This window comes from Brachyistius frenatus, unplaced genomic scaffold, assembly GCF_029030835.1.
Source record: "Brachyistius frenatus isolate BFR_SWC_R1_liver_20210118 unplaced genomic scaffold, ASM2903083v1 Contig_80, whole genome shotgun sequence".
Taxonomy (NCBI): Eukaryota; Metazoa; Chordata; class Actinopteri; family Embiotocidae; genus Brachyistius; species Brachyistius frenatus.
The window spans coordinates 934,850-952,138 of NW_027210679.1; the positions used below are offsets into that span (position 1 = coordinate 934,850).

The window sequence follows — 17,289 nt, forward strand, 5'->3', positions numbered from 1 at the left end:
TTCTCGCTATGATTTCATCAATCAAAGGATTTCAGCCGGGGGCGCGCGCTGGTGCGGGTGCGCGTACGGGCGCGCGCGCGCCGTGCCCTGTCTGGTTCGGTAGGGGAGACGAAAAAGAATCCAGACCAGACAAGCTGCTGCGCGCCTGCCCAGACAGCGAGCAAAGCGGGCCTGGATGCCTGGGATGAGCGCGGGACGGCGGTGGTGCGCGCGAGAAGCTTGGCTGGGCCACGTAGCGGGGCTGAGGACGCCGGTGCGCAGCTATCTCCGCAGCAACCGTAACAACGCGCACCGAACAGATAATCTCCCGCATTTTTTTTTTTTATTTATTTATTTATTTATTTTTGCACACAAAGACCGCCCGGCATAGCTCCCCTTTTCTCTCTTTTTTTTTTTTTTTTTTTCTTTTTTCTCTTTTTTTTTTTTTTTCTAAATGTACATCCGCGAATGTGGAGGGAGGGCGAGCGAGAGAAAGTGCGCGTGCAACCCCGAATCTGTGCAACTCTGATTGCACGAGCGCCAGAGGGAGGTCGCTCTCGACGGAGGTAAGGCAGAAAAAAAAAAAAAAAAAAAACAACCAACCAAAAAAAAAAAAAAAAAAAAAAACGTCAAGAAAAATGTCGCTGTATTTAGTTTTTTTTGTGTTTTTTTGTGTGTGTGTGTGTGTGCACTTGTGTGACACGCAATGGCAGCGGGGACTGGAGGAAAGCTCACGCGCACCGCCGGTAGCCGGTGAACCGAAAGCTTTACGGTGAAGGATCCGAGCCTCCCGGTGAGCTCTCGGCTAGCGCTGACTTTTTGTGTGTGTGTGTGTGTGTGTGACAGTGTCGAGCCGAGTCGGGTTTTTTTTTTGTGTGTGTGTGTGTGCACACTGTCCCCCCCCCCACCACCACCACCACCACCCCTACCCCCCGGAGGGGTGGAGGTGGTGGAGGGGGTAAAAACACCCAAAAAAAACGGACGCTTTTAAGACATTTTTCGACAACAAAGCGCGACGTCGTCGTTTCGTCTGAGGTTCACGTGCGTCCGGTGAAAACTGTCAAACCCGCAAAAGCGTCGAAAATTAAACGCTGCGATATCTGACGTTAAATGCTAGCTGGGAGCTAACTAGCCCCCCCCCCCCCCCCCCCAAAAAAAAAAAAAAAAAAAATCTGGGCGGGTTTTTTTTAATTTTTTTTTTAATTTTAAAGGCTCCGCACAACAACAACAACAACAACAACAAAACACAGCACACACACACACACAAAAAGTAAGAGTATACTCTTCTATCTGCTTGTTTTAAGCTGTCGTACGTCGGCAAAATACGAAGGTGGGGTTAGTTGGCGCTGCGGTTGTTCTTCATTTAAAGAACTGCACTAAAACATCTAATGGCTGCACCTTCAGCTAACGTAGCCGCGTTAGCTCGTCATGTGTTGTGTGTGTGTGTGTGTGTGTGCAGGTTCGCACCTATGGACTGTCGTTAGCTTGCTAAGTAGCCTAAGTTGGCCAGGGCCTGCGCAACGTTACTGCCGTTAGCTGTTCAATGTTGCTTTTTTGTTGTTGTTGTTGTTGTTTGTTTAACCCCTTCTTTGCTTTTAAATACACGCTGCAGCTTCAGCTCTTGAGGATTGTTGCTGTTCAATATTGAGCCTGATGTAAATGCTTCTTTCTCTCCAAAAAAAAAGAGATCTGCATGCAGCTTGTAACCTCGTTTGACAGAAATGGTAAGATTTTTTTTTTTTTTAAATCACGTTTCCAAACTAAATCAAGAGTTCAAACAAATATTCCATCTTTCCTTATTTTTTTTTAGCATTAAGAGATATCCCAAATATAAACATCAGTGGACTCTGCTGGCAGTATCACCTTTAAAATAATGAAAACGACAGTATATTATGGGAGAGACGGGAAGCTTGAGATATTACTGCCCCGCTTGTTTTATGATGCATCAGATGATTTGCACCAGCCTAAAAAAAAAACAACCAACAGGTACCGCTCTCTGACCTGATAATGGGCTTTGAGGGCCAAATGCCTACAGAGCACCCCTGCAGTGCACCACACAGTGAGCCGGTTAAGGTCTTATGAGTTTGGACAGAGTGAGGAATGTGAACCCTCGCACGGTCCCTCCCGCAAGCTGCGAAAGGGAAAGCTCATTAAAGTCTAGACTTCAGAGGGCGCGTGGATTCGAGAAGCTCTGCTGCATAATAAGAGGTGAACGTGACGCATTTTGACTTCAGAGGTCTCATCTGCTTTGCTGTGACGGTTCAGCCGAGTACTTGTCAACGTGTGCGCCACTTAATGCTCTTCGGTTAAGCGTTGTTGTCGAGCGCCTCCGCGGCAAACGCACCCGTCCTGTGTCGTGCGAAATCCTAAGCCACGGCGGCATCTATCCCGCGTGCGGCTGTTTTTGTGGCTTACCCTATATGAAATGAGTTTTGGTTTCTCACCGTGTCTCTGACGCATGATTGAGGAAAGGCCATAAAAGGGCCTTTTGCTGAAGGAACTTTGATTTCTCAGCAAGTTTTGCTGAGCATTAGTAATGCTTTGGATTACTGAAATGGGCTGTCAGAGACACGCATACATTGATGCACTTTTTCTTACCCTTTTTTTTTTTGCATCAGGGTGCAAAGTTTATCATTTGAAAGCTGTGCAAACTGAAAAAAGAAAAAGCTAGTCACCGATGGTCCAATAGGTTTGACCTTCCGATCTGACGTGATGATTGTGTCGAGTAATTACCAATGATATTGAGAAGTATACGCTCTATTTGATTCCCACATCAAAGGGCTGCATTATTTCACAGTGAGTAAAACCCTGAAATGAGTCATCTCCGATAATGATAAGTGAGCGAAAGGATTTTACTCAATAAGGATTACATAACCACACTGTTTATTTGATCGTGTTTTTTTTTTTTTTTTCCGCAGCTTTCAGCAGTGAGTTTAGAAATTCTGCTAAGTCTTATATTCAGGATAGCAAAGTAAATGCGTTCAAAGTTTGCCGTTATATATTCTGTCAAGCCTACAAACATGACTTTTAACACGCTTATGGCCTTGAAAGAGAAAGCGACCAGATTTTTTTTTGCAATCCAAATTCAGGTTCAGGTATTGTTTTCCCATACAGTTAATATTGTTCTGTCACCTCGACACCGGCTTTGTGTCGAGGACAACCAGTGTGAGGTGAGTTGCTGTCAGTGCTCAGCCCGCCCTTCGCTTGTGGTCTTAATGCTCTGAGCTGCTGTCCAATTCTCAGAAAGGATCAGAGTCAGCATGCACAGGAAGACAGGTGTGTCTTATATGTGTGTGTGTATTGTCAAAGTCTACCAGGAAAAAACAAAAAAGGGGCTTTCATTTGTGATCGCAAAGCGTGGTACAACCAACTGATCTGTGTTTGGCTTGTTCAATTTACACCTGCCTACATTGTTGCAGTCTAACAAGATAAAGTGACAGGAAGAACAAGAAAATATATATATATTTGTTTTAATTAACAAGATGGGTTTTTGCTATTAAATGAGAATTATCCACCAGAGATCAAGTGCGGAGCTATACACAGTATTTTGACACGTGTAAAATAGAGAAATAATTGTGCTTGTAAGTCACGTTTAGCTTTCAAAGTGGATCTGTCATTTGGAATTATTCTGGTTTTATTACCGATTATTTTGAGCAGCTGCAGCTTCTTTTCAGTCCGAATTAGATTTGAGAAGTTGACCCCTGAGTAATAAGGAAGTAGTAAAGAAGCACGTAGGTGACAAGTAACCTAGAAATTGTAATTGGAGAAAAAGAGAACTGTGAAAGGAGCTGTGGTCGCAGTACGTAGCTCTACACTCGTCAAGTCACTTGTAAATTCCCTCCTTTGCTCATTCTGCTGCTCCTTTTTCTGGTAATATCAAAAACCCTTCATGCTAGTCATTAGTATGAATTAAAGATTACAACAAAGTTGATTTTAATGGGCGGGAAGGGGTGTTTGAATATGAAAGTGTCTCCCGGCCTCTTTATGTTCCCCTTGTAGGCGGTGGAGCGTCACTTGTTCAAACTAAAGCGCGAGATGTTTGTGAAGAGACACAGAGGAGAGGATGTTTGTCGTCTCCAAGAAAGGAAATGTGTTTTTTGTTTTGTTTTCTAGTGAGCAAAACGCCCTGGTGCACAGTCAGAATGGCTAGTAGGATGTAAGGTTGTTCGAGGCCAACTCACTGTCAGCCAAGGACGCCTCAACATAGACACACACACACACACACACACACACACGCCAGGAACATAAAAATGTTACGCAATTCAAATAAAAATAATACAGTCATGGTTTAATACTATCGTTCTTGTCTTGTATAACATGTATATGTGTGATGATTTTATTGTAGGTGACACAAAGTGCAGCACTGGAGCTGAAAGGTTTAAACAGTTTCCTGTGGTTGTGTTTGCAGTAAGCTGTGGTTACACTACGCTCTCTAACAGTCAATGGGCGGTGTGTGCATGTGATGTTTCAAACAAAAGATAAACTGAGCAGTGCTTTTTCATCAGTTTGGGCTGAGATTTTTCCTTTTTGAAAGTACTCTTTCTACTATTGTTATTATTTTATTTTTTTTGGCCTCGAATCTTGTACTCAAAAGGCTTGGAGCATATCTGTGAGTAAAGTTTTATTTATTTATTGTTTAAGATTCAGATTATAGATGACGTGCACTGAATCCATAGCTGCTGATTTTGTGCCTCCAGCAAACTTTGATGCTCTTCTGCTATAAGGCTGTTGTAAAAAAAAAAAAAAAAAAAAAAGATCTTTAAGAAGATATTTCACGCCTTTTCAATACTGTGGCGAGAATGTATCTTGTGGTAGTTAGTTGTATAATGGTGTGTCACTCTAGAAAGCCAAGTATCCTAGCATTATGTTTTATAATGATGTGCTACAGTTGTGGTGTAGAAATATTTAGACTGCACGTTTGTTGAAAACAAATTCATTTGTGAAAGCTGCGGTTTCAACTCCTACACATGACACTGAAACATTTGTGGGTAAATGTGGCACTCACTGTTGAGAACTTGACAAATAAGGCGGTAGTTTCAGGTCACAGACTCTCTCATGCCACCAAACAGCGGAAGAGCTTCTTTTTTCTAATCTCATCTATATTCCTCCCCGTTTCTTCTGTCTTTTTCAAACAGGTGATGCACAGTAAATGGCTGTTCAAGCAAGACACAGAGGTCCTTACAGCAGCTCCCCGTCTGGCATTCAGCTCGCCGTTACCTGCTCTGCAGTTTGAAGACGCCGGCAGCCCTCGGAGAAACTGAATCTGAGAGCTGCCCACAACTTGCATAACTGGAGAGGAATTCGGCTTCCGATGTTCATCAACAACGACATTGAGCCTCTGATTTTTGCGGTCTGATTTCTGAGCATATGGAACAAAGTTTGGAACAGATTGCATGTCTTTCCAACTGCATTTCTTCCCTTGGACAGCATGGATGCTCACTTTGAATCAGGTTGACTGTCTCTCACCTCATCCCCTCCTTCCTGTCTTTTCAGTAGAAGGAGGGTGGGGGATCGGTGTGGCGTCCCCTGCCCCTCCTCGTAGGGTCGGCTAGTCTACCTATAGGCACCATAGCAGTTACCCTTTTGCATTTCCTTGTGCTCCCACCAACTCCAGCCCTCCATACCCTCTCCCTCTTCATGAAATCCTGCCAGAGCCTCAAGGAAGAGGTTTCCGTCCCGGGCCTTGGCGGGATGTCACAGGAGGAAGGACGTAGGGCGCCGGTGTCCCAGTCCTATTTTCACTCTCCTAACCCAGACCTGGACCTGACGGGAAAGCTTTACAAGAGGGAGATTGGTGGAAAGCCTTACTCTGTGTTGGTGGACAATAAAATGGCAGCCAAGACATCCATCGGAGACCAGAATATCGGTCAGCTGCCCACTCAACATGTGACTCCACAGCAACATCAGCATTATTTCAGAGAAGGAGTAGCTGGGCAGGAGGTGGGGACACAGGGGGCCCAGGCAGGAAATGAGGGATCCTCCGACGAGACCGAGGATGACGAAGACGACGAAGAAGAAGAGGCTGAGGATGCCGAGGAGGGCTTCAAGCGTGAGCAGATCATCGTGGAGGTCAACCTGAACAACCAGACACTTCATGTATCAAAGGGCGACAACAAAACTGGAATCACAGCCGATGATTCGGAGGAGAGGGGTGGAACCGACGAAGAAGAAGACGAGGAGGAGGAGGAGGAAGAAGAAGAAGAAGAAGAGGAGGAGGAGGAAGAGGAGGAGGAGAGCCCTGATGAAGAGGAGGAGGAAGACGATGAGGAAGATGAGATTGAAAGTCAAAGAACACGGTCAAAGAGAGCCCGTCGAGGTTCCAGCAGCGCCGCAGCCCCGAGTCAGCCGCAGAGGAAAAGCCTCAGGACGGCTCTGAACGTCGCCGCCGCCGCCGGAATGACCACACGGGGGCGCCGGAAGCGCTTGGAGCCCCCGAAGAGCAAGCGCAGGTCGGCCAGGTCGGCGCCCTCCTCTGCCGGCACCACGACGACGGGAGGGAAAGCCGAGGTGGAGGAGAAGGAGATGCTGGCGTGTGAAAAGTGCCCGCGAGTGTTCAACACCCGCTGGTACCTGGAGAAGCACATGAATGTCACACACAGACGAATGCAGATTTGTGACAAGTGTGGCAAGAAGTTTGTGTTGGAGAGTGAGCTCGCCTTGCACCAGCAGACCGACTGCGAGAAGAACATTCAGGTAAAGCAAACACTTGTCACGCATCACATCTGTGCAATTCCTCTTGGAAATATTACTCTGAATAGAGGCGTGTAGTCCAAATATTATTGGGTACTAAGATGCCTGGACAAATTTCGATAAATACAGCTCATACCCTGACCAATTCATTTATAGGTTTATTAGTTGCATTCGTGCAGTAACCTGACATTTCAAGTGCATCTTCTTCTTTTTTTTCCAAAACCTACTGAGTCCAGTCATCCTTTAAAAATTACAGCTGTTGTTTGTCATGTTACATTTGCTGTATTAAATTAATGAGGAAATTGTGAGGTTATTTCTGCCTGGATAAAGAAAGAAATGTACAAATATGTGGTCAAAATAGAAACATTATTAATAGTATTTGATGTTTTCCAGTTATTTTTTTTTTTTAATTGGGGAAACCACACAAAACATTTTTTATAGACCAAGTAGCAAAAAAACACATCTCACACAGGCCCCTCTGAAACTGTCACCCTGAAGACAAGTCATTACTGCCACTGATAATATTTTAGTAAAGTTGGGCCATTGTAGTTTCAGTTCTCTAAAACTTAAAAAAGGTGATTCAGCGTTTTAATACCCGAGGGTCACGCCTGTGTTTTGAACAGCTTAATTTAGCCTGTTTTTCTGTGCTTGATTTACATCTTTAGTTACTTTGAAGCAAATGTTTCGTGAGCAGCTCACTGCAGCGGCTCAAATGAATTGAAACAATTTCAGGTTTTGAAGAAACAACCTCTTCAATAAATACTTCAGCGTCACAGGAAGGAAAATCGTATTTATGCAGAAACTGTTGTTGCACTTATTGCTTTCTTCTTAAAGATGTAATTTAACTGCCATCCAATCTCGACGACAAAAAATGGGCATCCACAAACAGTCAGTCTGTTTTATTTCCCCCACTGCTGTACTTTTTCTGATAGTGATATTGATAACACGAATAACAAAAGAGAGCTTAACTTGTTCTTGTGTGTTACAATATTAACTTGTATTTGAATAAACATGGTTAATACTACAAAAATACTGAGATACGGATTTGATCAACAGAAAAAAATGCAAATATAACGCAAAATTACTAATCGCAAAATACTCACCCCTTTTATGAATACCTACCAGAACCATCATTGTTGGAGCCAGATGTTTTTTAGAATTTACTTCAGTGTAATAGAAATGATATGTACTGAAAGAAAAGTGTTGAAAGTGATCTGGAAGGTCTCATAACTGATTTGTCCATTTTTTTTGGTCACAACTTATTTAAGGAAAATAAGGCTATTGTCCAAGCCAGCATGTTTTATGTGGTTTATTTGACCTTTTCAACAAACTAGCATACAAACAATGATAACGTCTGTTGCCTCTCTTGCCCTTCAAAATAAAATTATTAACAGTCACTCCTATGAACTAAAATTGTGATCGAACATGGTTTTTGTTTTTTAAAACAAAATAAATAACCACAAAAAGACAAAGGATTAGAGCAAAAGAAAGCAGTCAAATACGCGACACATGAATGAATATCTTTCAAAAGCACAAGTTTGTTTTTTTGGAATACTGGAATATCTCGGCCTCCATTTGCCGGAAGGCATAAGGGAGATTGTAAAACTAACTTGAAGTAGTCTCTTTGATCTGATGGGACCAAAATCAAGCTCATTGGCCATCTCGTCAATGCTTTGGTGTTGTGTTTTGCATATTTTTGGCTGCATCATTTTGTGGGTACGCTTGTCTGCAGCGAAGCCCTGCAGTGTGCGAGATAAGTGCCATCACGGAGCTGGATTTATTCTCCAGCAAGGCAACAACCCAAAGCATAAATCAGACAGGAATAGCTTCAAAACAACTTTAATGGTGAATAAATCTCAGTCTAAACTTCAGCACAGGCACGAAAGGTGCAGTTTTGCAGATTCAGACAAATTAGAGTTTCCAAAAGTACAGTTGATTTATAGTTTTATTTGAAATTCTTCTTTTGATCAATGTCTTAATTACATTTGCTGTCATTTAGTTTAATGGAAGCAGGTGAATACTCACTATTAGAGTTCATGTAATTTGATGAAGAATTTTGTCAACACAATGATTTAGCTCTGATCAATTACACGTTTGCCTTTCTTTTTCCTTCCCTATTGGCATCCCAACTGTTCAGTGACTGACTTCCACCACTAAAGTCAGGGATTTCTGTTAATTAAATCCTGCTGATTTTCTTGTCTTTCCCCAGCAGAGGGAGCTGGAGTATAGTGAAACTATTTTGGCAAATGAGAACCAGCGACAACAATATGCCTAATCTTAATACTTTTGTATGTTTTTCAGTGCGTCTCCTGCAACAAGTCTTTTAAGAAACTGTGGTCATTGCACGAGCACATTAAGATTGTGCACGGCTATGCGGAAAAGAAGTTCTCATGTGAAATCTGTGAGAAGAAGTTCTACACTATGGCTCATGTCCGCAAGCACATGGTCGGTAAGTCGGAGGCCTCTTCCGAGTTGCCCTTCATCACCTTTAATATGTAGAGGTGTGCGAGCCACCACACGACCTTCAGTCCAATACAACTGAACATATTAATGTTCTTATTATAGATGGTGTATTATGTGACTTTTTATTTTGAAGATGTTTATGTAGGTGCATGAGAAATTGTCTGTAACAGACCGAGTCATGTTATTTCTTGCTCTATGGTAGTATTCTTTATTCATACGTTCCTTTCCTAGTTGAACCCTTAACGTGGTCTGATCAGCTGTCATCAGTTGCCTGAGCTTTCCCTCTCTGTCGTCCTTCTCTTCCCCCGAATGCAGCTCACACTAAGGACATGCCGTTCACCTGCGAGACGTGCGGGAAGTCGTTTAAACGCAGCATGTCTTTAAAAGTCCACTCGCTCCAGCACTCTGGAGAGAAGCCCTTCCGTTGCGAGGTAAGACGCTCACGTTGCGCTGCTGCTGTTGTTGGGTTGAGATACACCGGAGTTCACAACGGGCATCAGCATAGTGACCAGACAAAATACAGATCAAACTTTTCCCAGGCATAACAACCAGAACAGTGTTTTGGTGGTTTGTCGACCCTCATTGCGATCACAGATGCATTTGTGTTCACAGTATGAATGATGTACATCTCTAACACCCCTAACGATGACTTTAAATCACACCTGTAGGTCGTAGAACCTGACTGATCCTGGATATTAATATATTGTCAGATATTCTTTGTGTCTATACGGTGTATATAAACACACTTCTTTGCCATGAATGTTCAAATTTGGGTTTGATACTTGTGACAAAGATCTGTAGTGGAGGCAGGACATTTTACCTTCAAGTGTCCACTGGGAAACTTCACTGGGAATTTAATCATTAATAACTATTTTTTTTTAAAAACACACACACACATAGAACAATTCTTAATTTACTCCAAGCATAGTTTTTGCATGATAGTCTGTAAAAAAAAAAATTAAGTTTTCATATCAGCCAAGAGATACCAGTCTTATCTGTGATAAGCCAACATTGGCCAGTAAAAGTGGCCGGCTGACATACCAGTCGGGCTCTAGTTATTGTTTTCCACATGAGAACAGGTTCACCTTGTCACTCCTCTACATGGAGCTGCTGTTAAAATGTATGTTTCCCTGTCAAAGGTCGCTCCGTAGAAGACGTTAGCCGGAGCCTTTTTTAAATGACAGCTCCCAGCCAGACTGTAAATTCCACAGTTGAATGATGGGCTTCTGCCTGCAGTCATGGGTTAATTTACTTTCATGCTCAAAATGGCCTCTAAACAAATAAGGCAGACTATATAATGGTGACATCCTGGGGTGATGGATTGCCTTAGACGTAGTTTTTCATAACCACACCTAAACGCCCTCACCTTTCTCGCTTGTTTTGTTTGTAATGTATTTATTTTGAGCTCAGTCATTCGTTTGAGCAGGGCAACATCTGCGCCATGCGGTTTGCGACTTACCCAAAATAATCAGTTCAGTCAGTCGGCGTGTTTCATTAAGTGACCACCATCTGTGTATTTTGAACACTCAACGGACCGTATTGTTATCCGAGTTGTACAGAGCAGCTAAAGTCAAACCATGTCAAATATTAGTAAACCACAGACATACACCGTTCACTGAAGCACACGATGAATGTCGAACTGAATTTCCAGTGTTAGCCTCTGACCACTCGAGGGTGGTGGGTGGGGGTTATTTTGTCACATTATGTATAAATTTCAGGTTTATTTCTGCTCAACAGGGTTAGTTACAGTTGACTATTTCAGTGCGAGTTGACAGATGGGCTGCTGTACGCCCATCCCGAGGCCTTTTAATGTCCAACCAATCGAATGCTCTGGCCCACAGGAAACATTGTGCATGGGAGGAGCTGCTCTAATTAAATGTTGGAAGTCCTCCTCCTCTCTAAACATATGGTTACATGCTTATTAAGTGTATGTAATGTATAGGCTATTCTCCTCCGCGGCCTCACTTTGTAGTGCCACATGGAAACCGCCACTTTTTTCTTTTTTTTTTTTTTTTACCCCCACAGACTTTTATTTAGTCAGGTGGTGTCATTCAGATTATAAGTACTTCAGTTCTAATGCCTCATTGTTCAAACATGCAGTGTTGCTTCACCAAAACACACCTGAACAATCAGGTGTGTTGGTTTGCTGCAGGAACCTCATTTGTTAAACAAATCAGAAACTTGGATTCTAATGTAAAGTAGTCCAGTCACAATGTGTGCACGGCCGTAATGTACATAGATCTCTATACAAGATCACGTACCTTTTACATAATGTCATTTTTAAATGATCAGCAACATGTATATAATATTGAGTTGATTCCGCTGATGTTTTTATTTTTTTATAATCGATTAATCTGCTGATTATTTTCTCTTCTTGTTTTGTGGCTCAAATGTTAAAAACAAGGGAAAATAAATATAATGAGCAATTTCTCCGCTGGACTAAAGAAGTAAATTGAGGAATCACTGTGCAAAGACATCTGATACTGTTGCTGTCAGGTCTGTCAAAGAAAAACAAAGACTGGAACCATCAGAAGTTCGCTTGAAAATGACCGAAACAATCTTCAAGTTGTCAAAACAAACGTTTCACTTCGAAAACATTTTCATCGAAGAAAAAGAAGGAAAAAAAAAAAAGAGTAGTGTGTGTGACCGATGTTTAGTCTGAGTCAGAGTGCAGCTTTTCTGAGTTTATGTTTACGGTTTGTACGGCCGCGTACTAACCTGCTGTGTGCGTGCACGTTCTCGGTTGTCTCTTCTGCAGAACTGTGACGAAAGGTTCCAGTACAAGTACCAGCTGCGCTCCCACATGAGCATCCACATCGGACACAAGCAGTTCATGTGCCAGTGGTGCGGCAAAGACTTCAACATGAAACAGTATTTCGATGAGCACATGAAGACGCACACAGGTGAGACGTGAGTTTGGCTCTCTTGGTGCACCCCGAGATCCGGTAAGCCGACACAGACCACCGTCGATAGTTACGGCCCTTTTTGGAACCCAGGAACTTCTGCAAGAGCCTCAGTAGGAGGTGAGGAACGTGACCTTTTGACTGCAGGAGCGTTTCCGTGAAACTTGGGAACCTTTACAGGAAACTGAGGACTCAACCTACGTGGCAATTGGAAGAAACGGGGTGTAAATTTAGTTCCCAGGCTACAGTTCCTGCCCACGAAGACGTTCCTGCTCCAGAGAATGTCGTTTCCCTGGCGCATGAGTGATCCGAGTGTAGTCTCCACTAAACAAGGTCACTAACCGGTCAGACACAAACCTCCAGACATGTTTACAGAAATCTTTGGCACTAATATAGACATAAAGAAATGAACAAATTTTAGAACGTTTTTGTCATTTAAAGTTATGCAGCTATCTAAAACGCCCTTGGCAGATGCTTACTGTGTTGAAGGCGGTCTGCTCGATTTTCTGGCATTCTCAGTCTCTCTCTTTCCGTGTTTGCATTTTTCCCTTCCAGCTTCTGTTTAAATATACAGTCGCACCACAGTAAATTTCTAAAAACTGGCTGGTTCAGCTGTTAGATCACTGCATTTCTATTTCACACAAAGCAGTAATTTTGAACCTGTTTATCAATCTACCTTCCTTGACATTAACAACTCTTCATTTACACATTTGAATTGCAATCCAAACAGAGCTTCAATGATTTATTAAATTAGGTCATAATCTGTCTTTTTTTTTTTCTAAATGCAATAACTTTTTTTCACATTGTCATCAGATTTCATGTTTGTATTCTGCCGGTTGCAAATCTAAATGCAGAAACTTTTCCAAACAGCAATGTTCCAGGGCTTTCTCAGCCGGCCAGTCCCCATACAGTGCCTAAAAAAGGAAAGACATGGGGTGTTGCAATGGCGAACATTATAGTGGTAGGAGCAGGAGACGTCGCCCAGTTTTTGTAATGAGAGGGACGATCTGCATCAAAGAGGAGCCTTGCATGTATTGTGGCTGGTAATGACTACCCAGACACATGCTGTATTACATCCCTCTGATTTTCTGTCCCTGCTGCATTGCTATTTCGAAGACCCGACTGAGCAGTGATGCCTGCATGTCCTCCACTGTTTTTCTGACGTGGGTGGACACACCGCACTGCGTTGGCCCTCACAGTTCTATTTGCGATGTGTAATTATGCTACCCTCTCTTTTCCCTTCTGCTACCAACCAATTTAGCCTCGTCCAGGAGGAGGCACACCCAGTCGTACTCTGTAATAGGCAGCACACACGTCGAACACGAAAACTTTTGCCTCGGCGCGCCGAGAGATTTTTCATGAATTCTTGTGAGTGAATGTGATGTAACAGTTAAGAGAAGACTATCGCATTAGCTGTCACCTTTTGATATTCATTTAGTGTGGAGGAGCTACACGCATAACATGCCAGAATACGGCATTTAGAGAGCCCTTCAGCAGCCTGTTAATAGATGGCTGTGTGGGTGGCAGCAGGCACATTCAGTGGCTCCATGGAGAGAGGTTAATGAGAGCGGTATTCCAACGGAGTTGCTGTTCACTTTCACATCTCTGCTCCTCAAAGTGTGAATTGTAATAGCTTCCTGCGGAGTGGGTGGGTTGAAAGTAAAGACCCTCAATTTGAGATGCCAATGTATTTGCATTTTTTTTAAAGAGGGCTGCTGCTCAGTAGAAGGAAAAGTTTAAATAGGGGGGGGGGGACACACAAAGTTAACTTTTGTTGTACGGAGAGCTTGATTCTGCCATTCATTTTAAAATGTTGTAACCATCACATTAGACAACGGATGATCGGCGTCTGATGCATCATGTTCGTTCCGCTCGGTACGACATTCTCGCCGCTAATTTATGGAGTCTTGTCTTTTTCACACAGTGATCGTTTGTTTTTGTGAATCTGCAGGAGAGAAGCCTTTCATCTGCGAGATCTGCGGGAAGAGCTTCACCAGCCGGCCCAACATGAAGCGCCACCGCCGCACCCACACGGGCGAGAAGCCGTATCCCTGCGAGGTGTGCGGCCAGCGCTTCCGTTTCTCCAACATGCTCAAAGCACACAAAGAGAAGTGTTTCCGGGTCACCAGCCCCGTCGTTCTGCAGACTAGTGGCCCGCCCGTGCCTGTCCGCATCTTTGCCAACACCTTCACCTCCACTTCCTCCACCTCCGGCCCCGGGCCCTCAGCTGCCACGCCGGCCACCACCTCGGCCTCCCTGGGCCTCAACCCGACGGGAGGCTCCATTCCCCCGCAAGGCCCCGTGGGACACGCGTTCTCCCACGTGCAGCTCCACTCGACGCCCTCTCACCATCATCCCCACCCCTCCGCGACCCAGCAGCACCTCTCAAACGCGCCCCAGCACGCCCCGCCTCACCCCCACCACCACCTGGCCGTGCCCCCCGTCTCCCACCTCCCCCCGCCGCCGGCTCTGTTCAAGAGCGAGCCCCTAAACCACTGCGGTCATGAAGATAGCAGCTACCTGCACCACATGGCCCCCTCCGACAAGGGCCCCGGAGCCCCGCAGCACCACTGAACTGTGCTCCAGGCCTGCCGGCCAGCACCAAACCGCGCCTTGTTCCTTGTCTTCTCATAATCCTGCCTCAGTTTCTTAGTCGCAAGGCCCCTAAAGCCATGTCTACAAAGAAGGCGCAGCCTCAAGCACGTTAGCGGAGCAGCAGTACTCGGCGCAGCTCTACACAGGAGGCTTTTCAGGCACGGCACTGGGATGTGTTGTTTTGGAAGCGCTCAGAGCCCAAGACACCAGCTCTGCGGCTAAGTGTGCACAACACCAAGAAAATAGAGTTAAAGTTTAAAAATGTGTTCACGTGCTGCAAGTAAAAGACGAGCCGCTCGCAGCCTGCGTAGAGGGCTAACGGGAACGCATCTGTTCCATCGATGGACGACTGAACACGCAGCTGAAGCGCTTTCTGTGTAGACATGCTGCAATACAAAGGGTGCTCCTGCCAAACAGGTTTTAAATCATTCAAGCTAAACAGACACGCGTGTGAAAGATTCTGACTCGGTGCACACAACATTGAAGTAAGATCCCGTCTTGAGGACCCCGGTCAACTGACAGATTTTACAACCTCTAGAATTTTTCTCTTGGGACACTTTCTTCTGCAGAAAATGTTTTTTTTGGGGGTTTTTTTGTGCGAGTTCTGTATCTATACATCGATGGGTGGAAGCTATCTCCTTTTCATCAAAAGCTGCTGATGGAAGTTGACATAAATAAATAAATAAATAAAAAATAATAAATAAATATATATTTATTTATTTATTTATTTATTAACTGGGCTTCAAGGATCATCAAAGATCAGTGTCATTGAACTTTCCTCTTTCAAGTTGACTTGAGGTCATGTGTCGGTCAGGACTCGAGGTTTTCTGTGCAGGTCCTCCCCACAGCAATACTCCACCCAGTTGTACTGGTGAGGCCCCACGGAGATGCTTAATGAATGTCGTAACTGGTCCTACCTGAGCTTCTCTCTGTCCTTAAGACGGACGCTTTCTGTCAGAGGGGCAACAGCAGTAGTGCAAGATGCAGTGCCATAGGTTACGGTGAGCAGGTGGAGGGAGGGGAGGGAGGGAGGGGGGGAGGGGTGGGTGTAAAGGACAATGGAAGACAAAAAAAAAAGATTTTTGTAAATGTTTAGTTGAATCTAGACGTAGTCTGAGATTCATATCATGGTAAAAATGGTGCTTTCCATTCCAGTACGTAAAACGATTTCTTAATTTTGCTTTTACATTTGCTTTTCAGAAGTATGAACTACAAAACAACACGTCTTGTGTCATACAGAACAGAATATGTCCTGCCAGCCAGGCTTTTTCTACAATGGGTTTAAGGTCTGACTAGATATTTCGTGATCAAGACGACTCTAGTAACGCAGGACATGGCCGAGACACAGACACACACACACACACACACACACACACGACCACACGTTCACTGATTTGCTTACTGTGATCAGTGCCACCTCAGCTGTCAGTACTGTTGGTCAACAGACGCTTCTAGATGACGGATGACTCTGAAATACTGCCACTGTGAGGGGCTCAGACACGTGGCCCCATCAGGATTTACCCCACCTCCCTTCGCTGCTGTCGAAATGATACGGGTTACCATGTTAAAGGTCATTTGACACACACAGTATACACAACTGGGACCTTTTTCATCAAAAGTTCTTAACAGGAAATTATGCATATTCCTCTCAGCCTCTATTCCACGGTTCGGTGTGGGGTGTCGTCGTCACGTAAAGGTCTGTTTTGGACTTTCAGCGTACCGACATACTTCGATCCACACGGGCAAAAGCGCGCATCTAAACCTGTTGAATGTTGCCTACGCAGAATGGTGGCTGATGAGTCATTCATATGTATTTTGTTTTTGTTTTCGGTTTATGTTCTCTGATACTTTGCTCAGTTTTAAGCTAATGAATGGTTGTGTCATGTAGATATACTGTTGCTAGCACATGATAGGAAATGTCAGGATGAGAGGCAGCGATCATACAACTTCTAATACTTGGAATTGGTGTACTCGGTGTAGGCAGGTATACGTGTGATCAAAATCAGCGCAAGAAATTACATTCATTAATGTAATAGACAATAGTGTGAATGGTAACTGGTTAAAAGAAGCAGAAACGGTCGGCTAGTATTCGGCATGAATGTGGGTTGCTTGGTTGGGACCTCCTCACCCAGTCTGATGGTGTGTTTCAGGGGGAGTTTTGAGTGTGTGCGTGTGCGCGTGTGTGTGTGTGTGTGTGTAGCATTCATGCATTCGTCTCTACCAGTGTGTCTGTCTGGTTGTCCCCAGTGCTCTTGTACCAAAGCTGCTTTAACACAGTGTGCCCCAATATATGTATGTATGTGTGTGTGTGTGTGTGTGTATGTATATATGTACACATATGTATATATGTATACATATGTATATAAAAAAAAAAAAAAAATGTATATGTATACATATGCACATATGTATGTATGTGTGTGTATTTGGGGGATAATCTGAGATGGACAATAGCAGTAAATTGAACTCGAGCCTCTTTCTGTCTCCCACTCTTGAACGGTATTCAGTCTGAAGTGGTTAAGCTCAGTAGTTTAGTCCCTCGTTTGGATTTGAGACCTGCAATGATCCTGCCATTTCTCTGGGTCTTAATACTGTTGCAATATTCACTTATCATCCGGTCCCATCAGGTTCACTGCTGTGATTCAGCATTTTGCAGTATGGA

The 17,289-nt window shown here is 44.0% G+C and overlaps 2 protein-coding genes across 6 annotated transcripts in view; one reads left to right on the forward strand and one right to left on the reverse strand.

The window, feature by feature from the left end:
* rprml (reprimo-like) overlaps positions 1-17,289 on the reverse strand; it is a 245,653-nt gene that overhangs the window by 182,624 nt on the left and 45,740 nt on the right. The window lies entirely within an intron of this gene.
* On the forward strand, positions 428-15,640 carry znf652 (zinc finger protein 652). Of its 4 annotated transcripts, none has more exons than XM_069709118.1 (6): positions 428-545; positions 5,115-6,672; positions 8,971-9,118; positions 9,448-9,563; positions 11,891-12,035; positions 13,987-15,640. In XM_069709118.1, the coding sequence occupies exons 2-6, from the start codon at positions 5,617-5,619 to the stop codon at positions 14,607-14,609; spliced, it is 2,088 nt and encodes a 695-aa protein (XP_069565219.1). In that variant the 5' UTR covers positions 428-545; positions 5,115-5,616; the 3' UTR covers positions 14,610-15,640. The 4 variants fall into 4 exon arrangements, with proteins under 4 accessions (XP_069565219.1, XP_069565217.1, XP_069565220.1 ...); XM_069709116.1 differs by lacking the exon at positions 428-545 and adding an exon at positions 598-772; XM_069709119.1 differs by lacking the exon at positions 428-545 and adding an exon at positions 1,655-1,703.

Coding starts and splice junctions, on each gene's coding strand:
- znf652 (XM_069709118.1), top strand. CDS start 5,617: ATGAAATCCTGCCAGAGCCTCAAGGAAGAGGTTTCCGTCCCGGGCCTT. Junction 9,119..9,447: donor TGTCCGCAAGCACATGGTCG/GTAAGTCGGAGG, acceptor CCCCGAATGCAG/CTCACACTAAGGACATGCCG. Junction 12,036..13,986: donor GCACATGAAGACGCACACAG/GTGAGACGTGAG, acceptor GTGAATCTGCAG/GAGAGAAGCCTTTCATCTGC.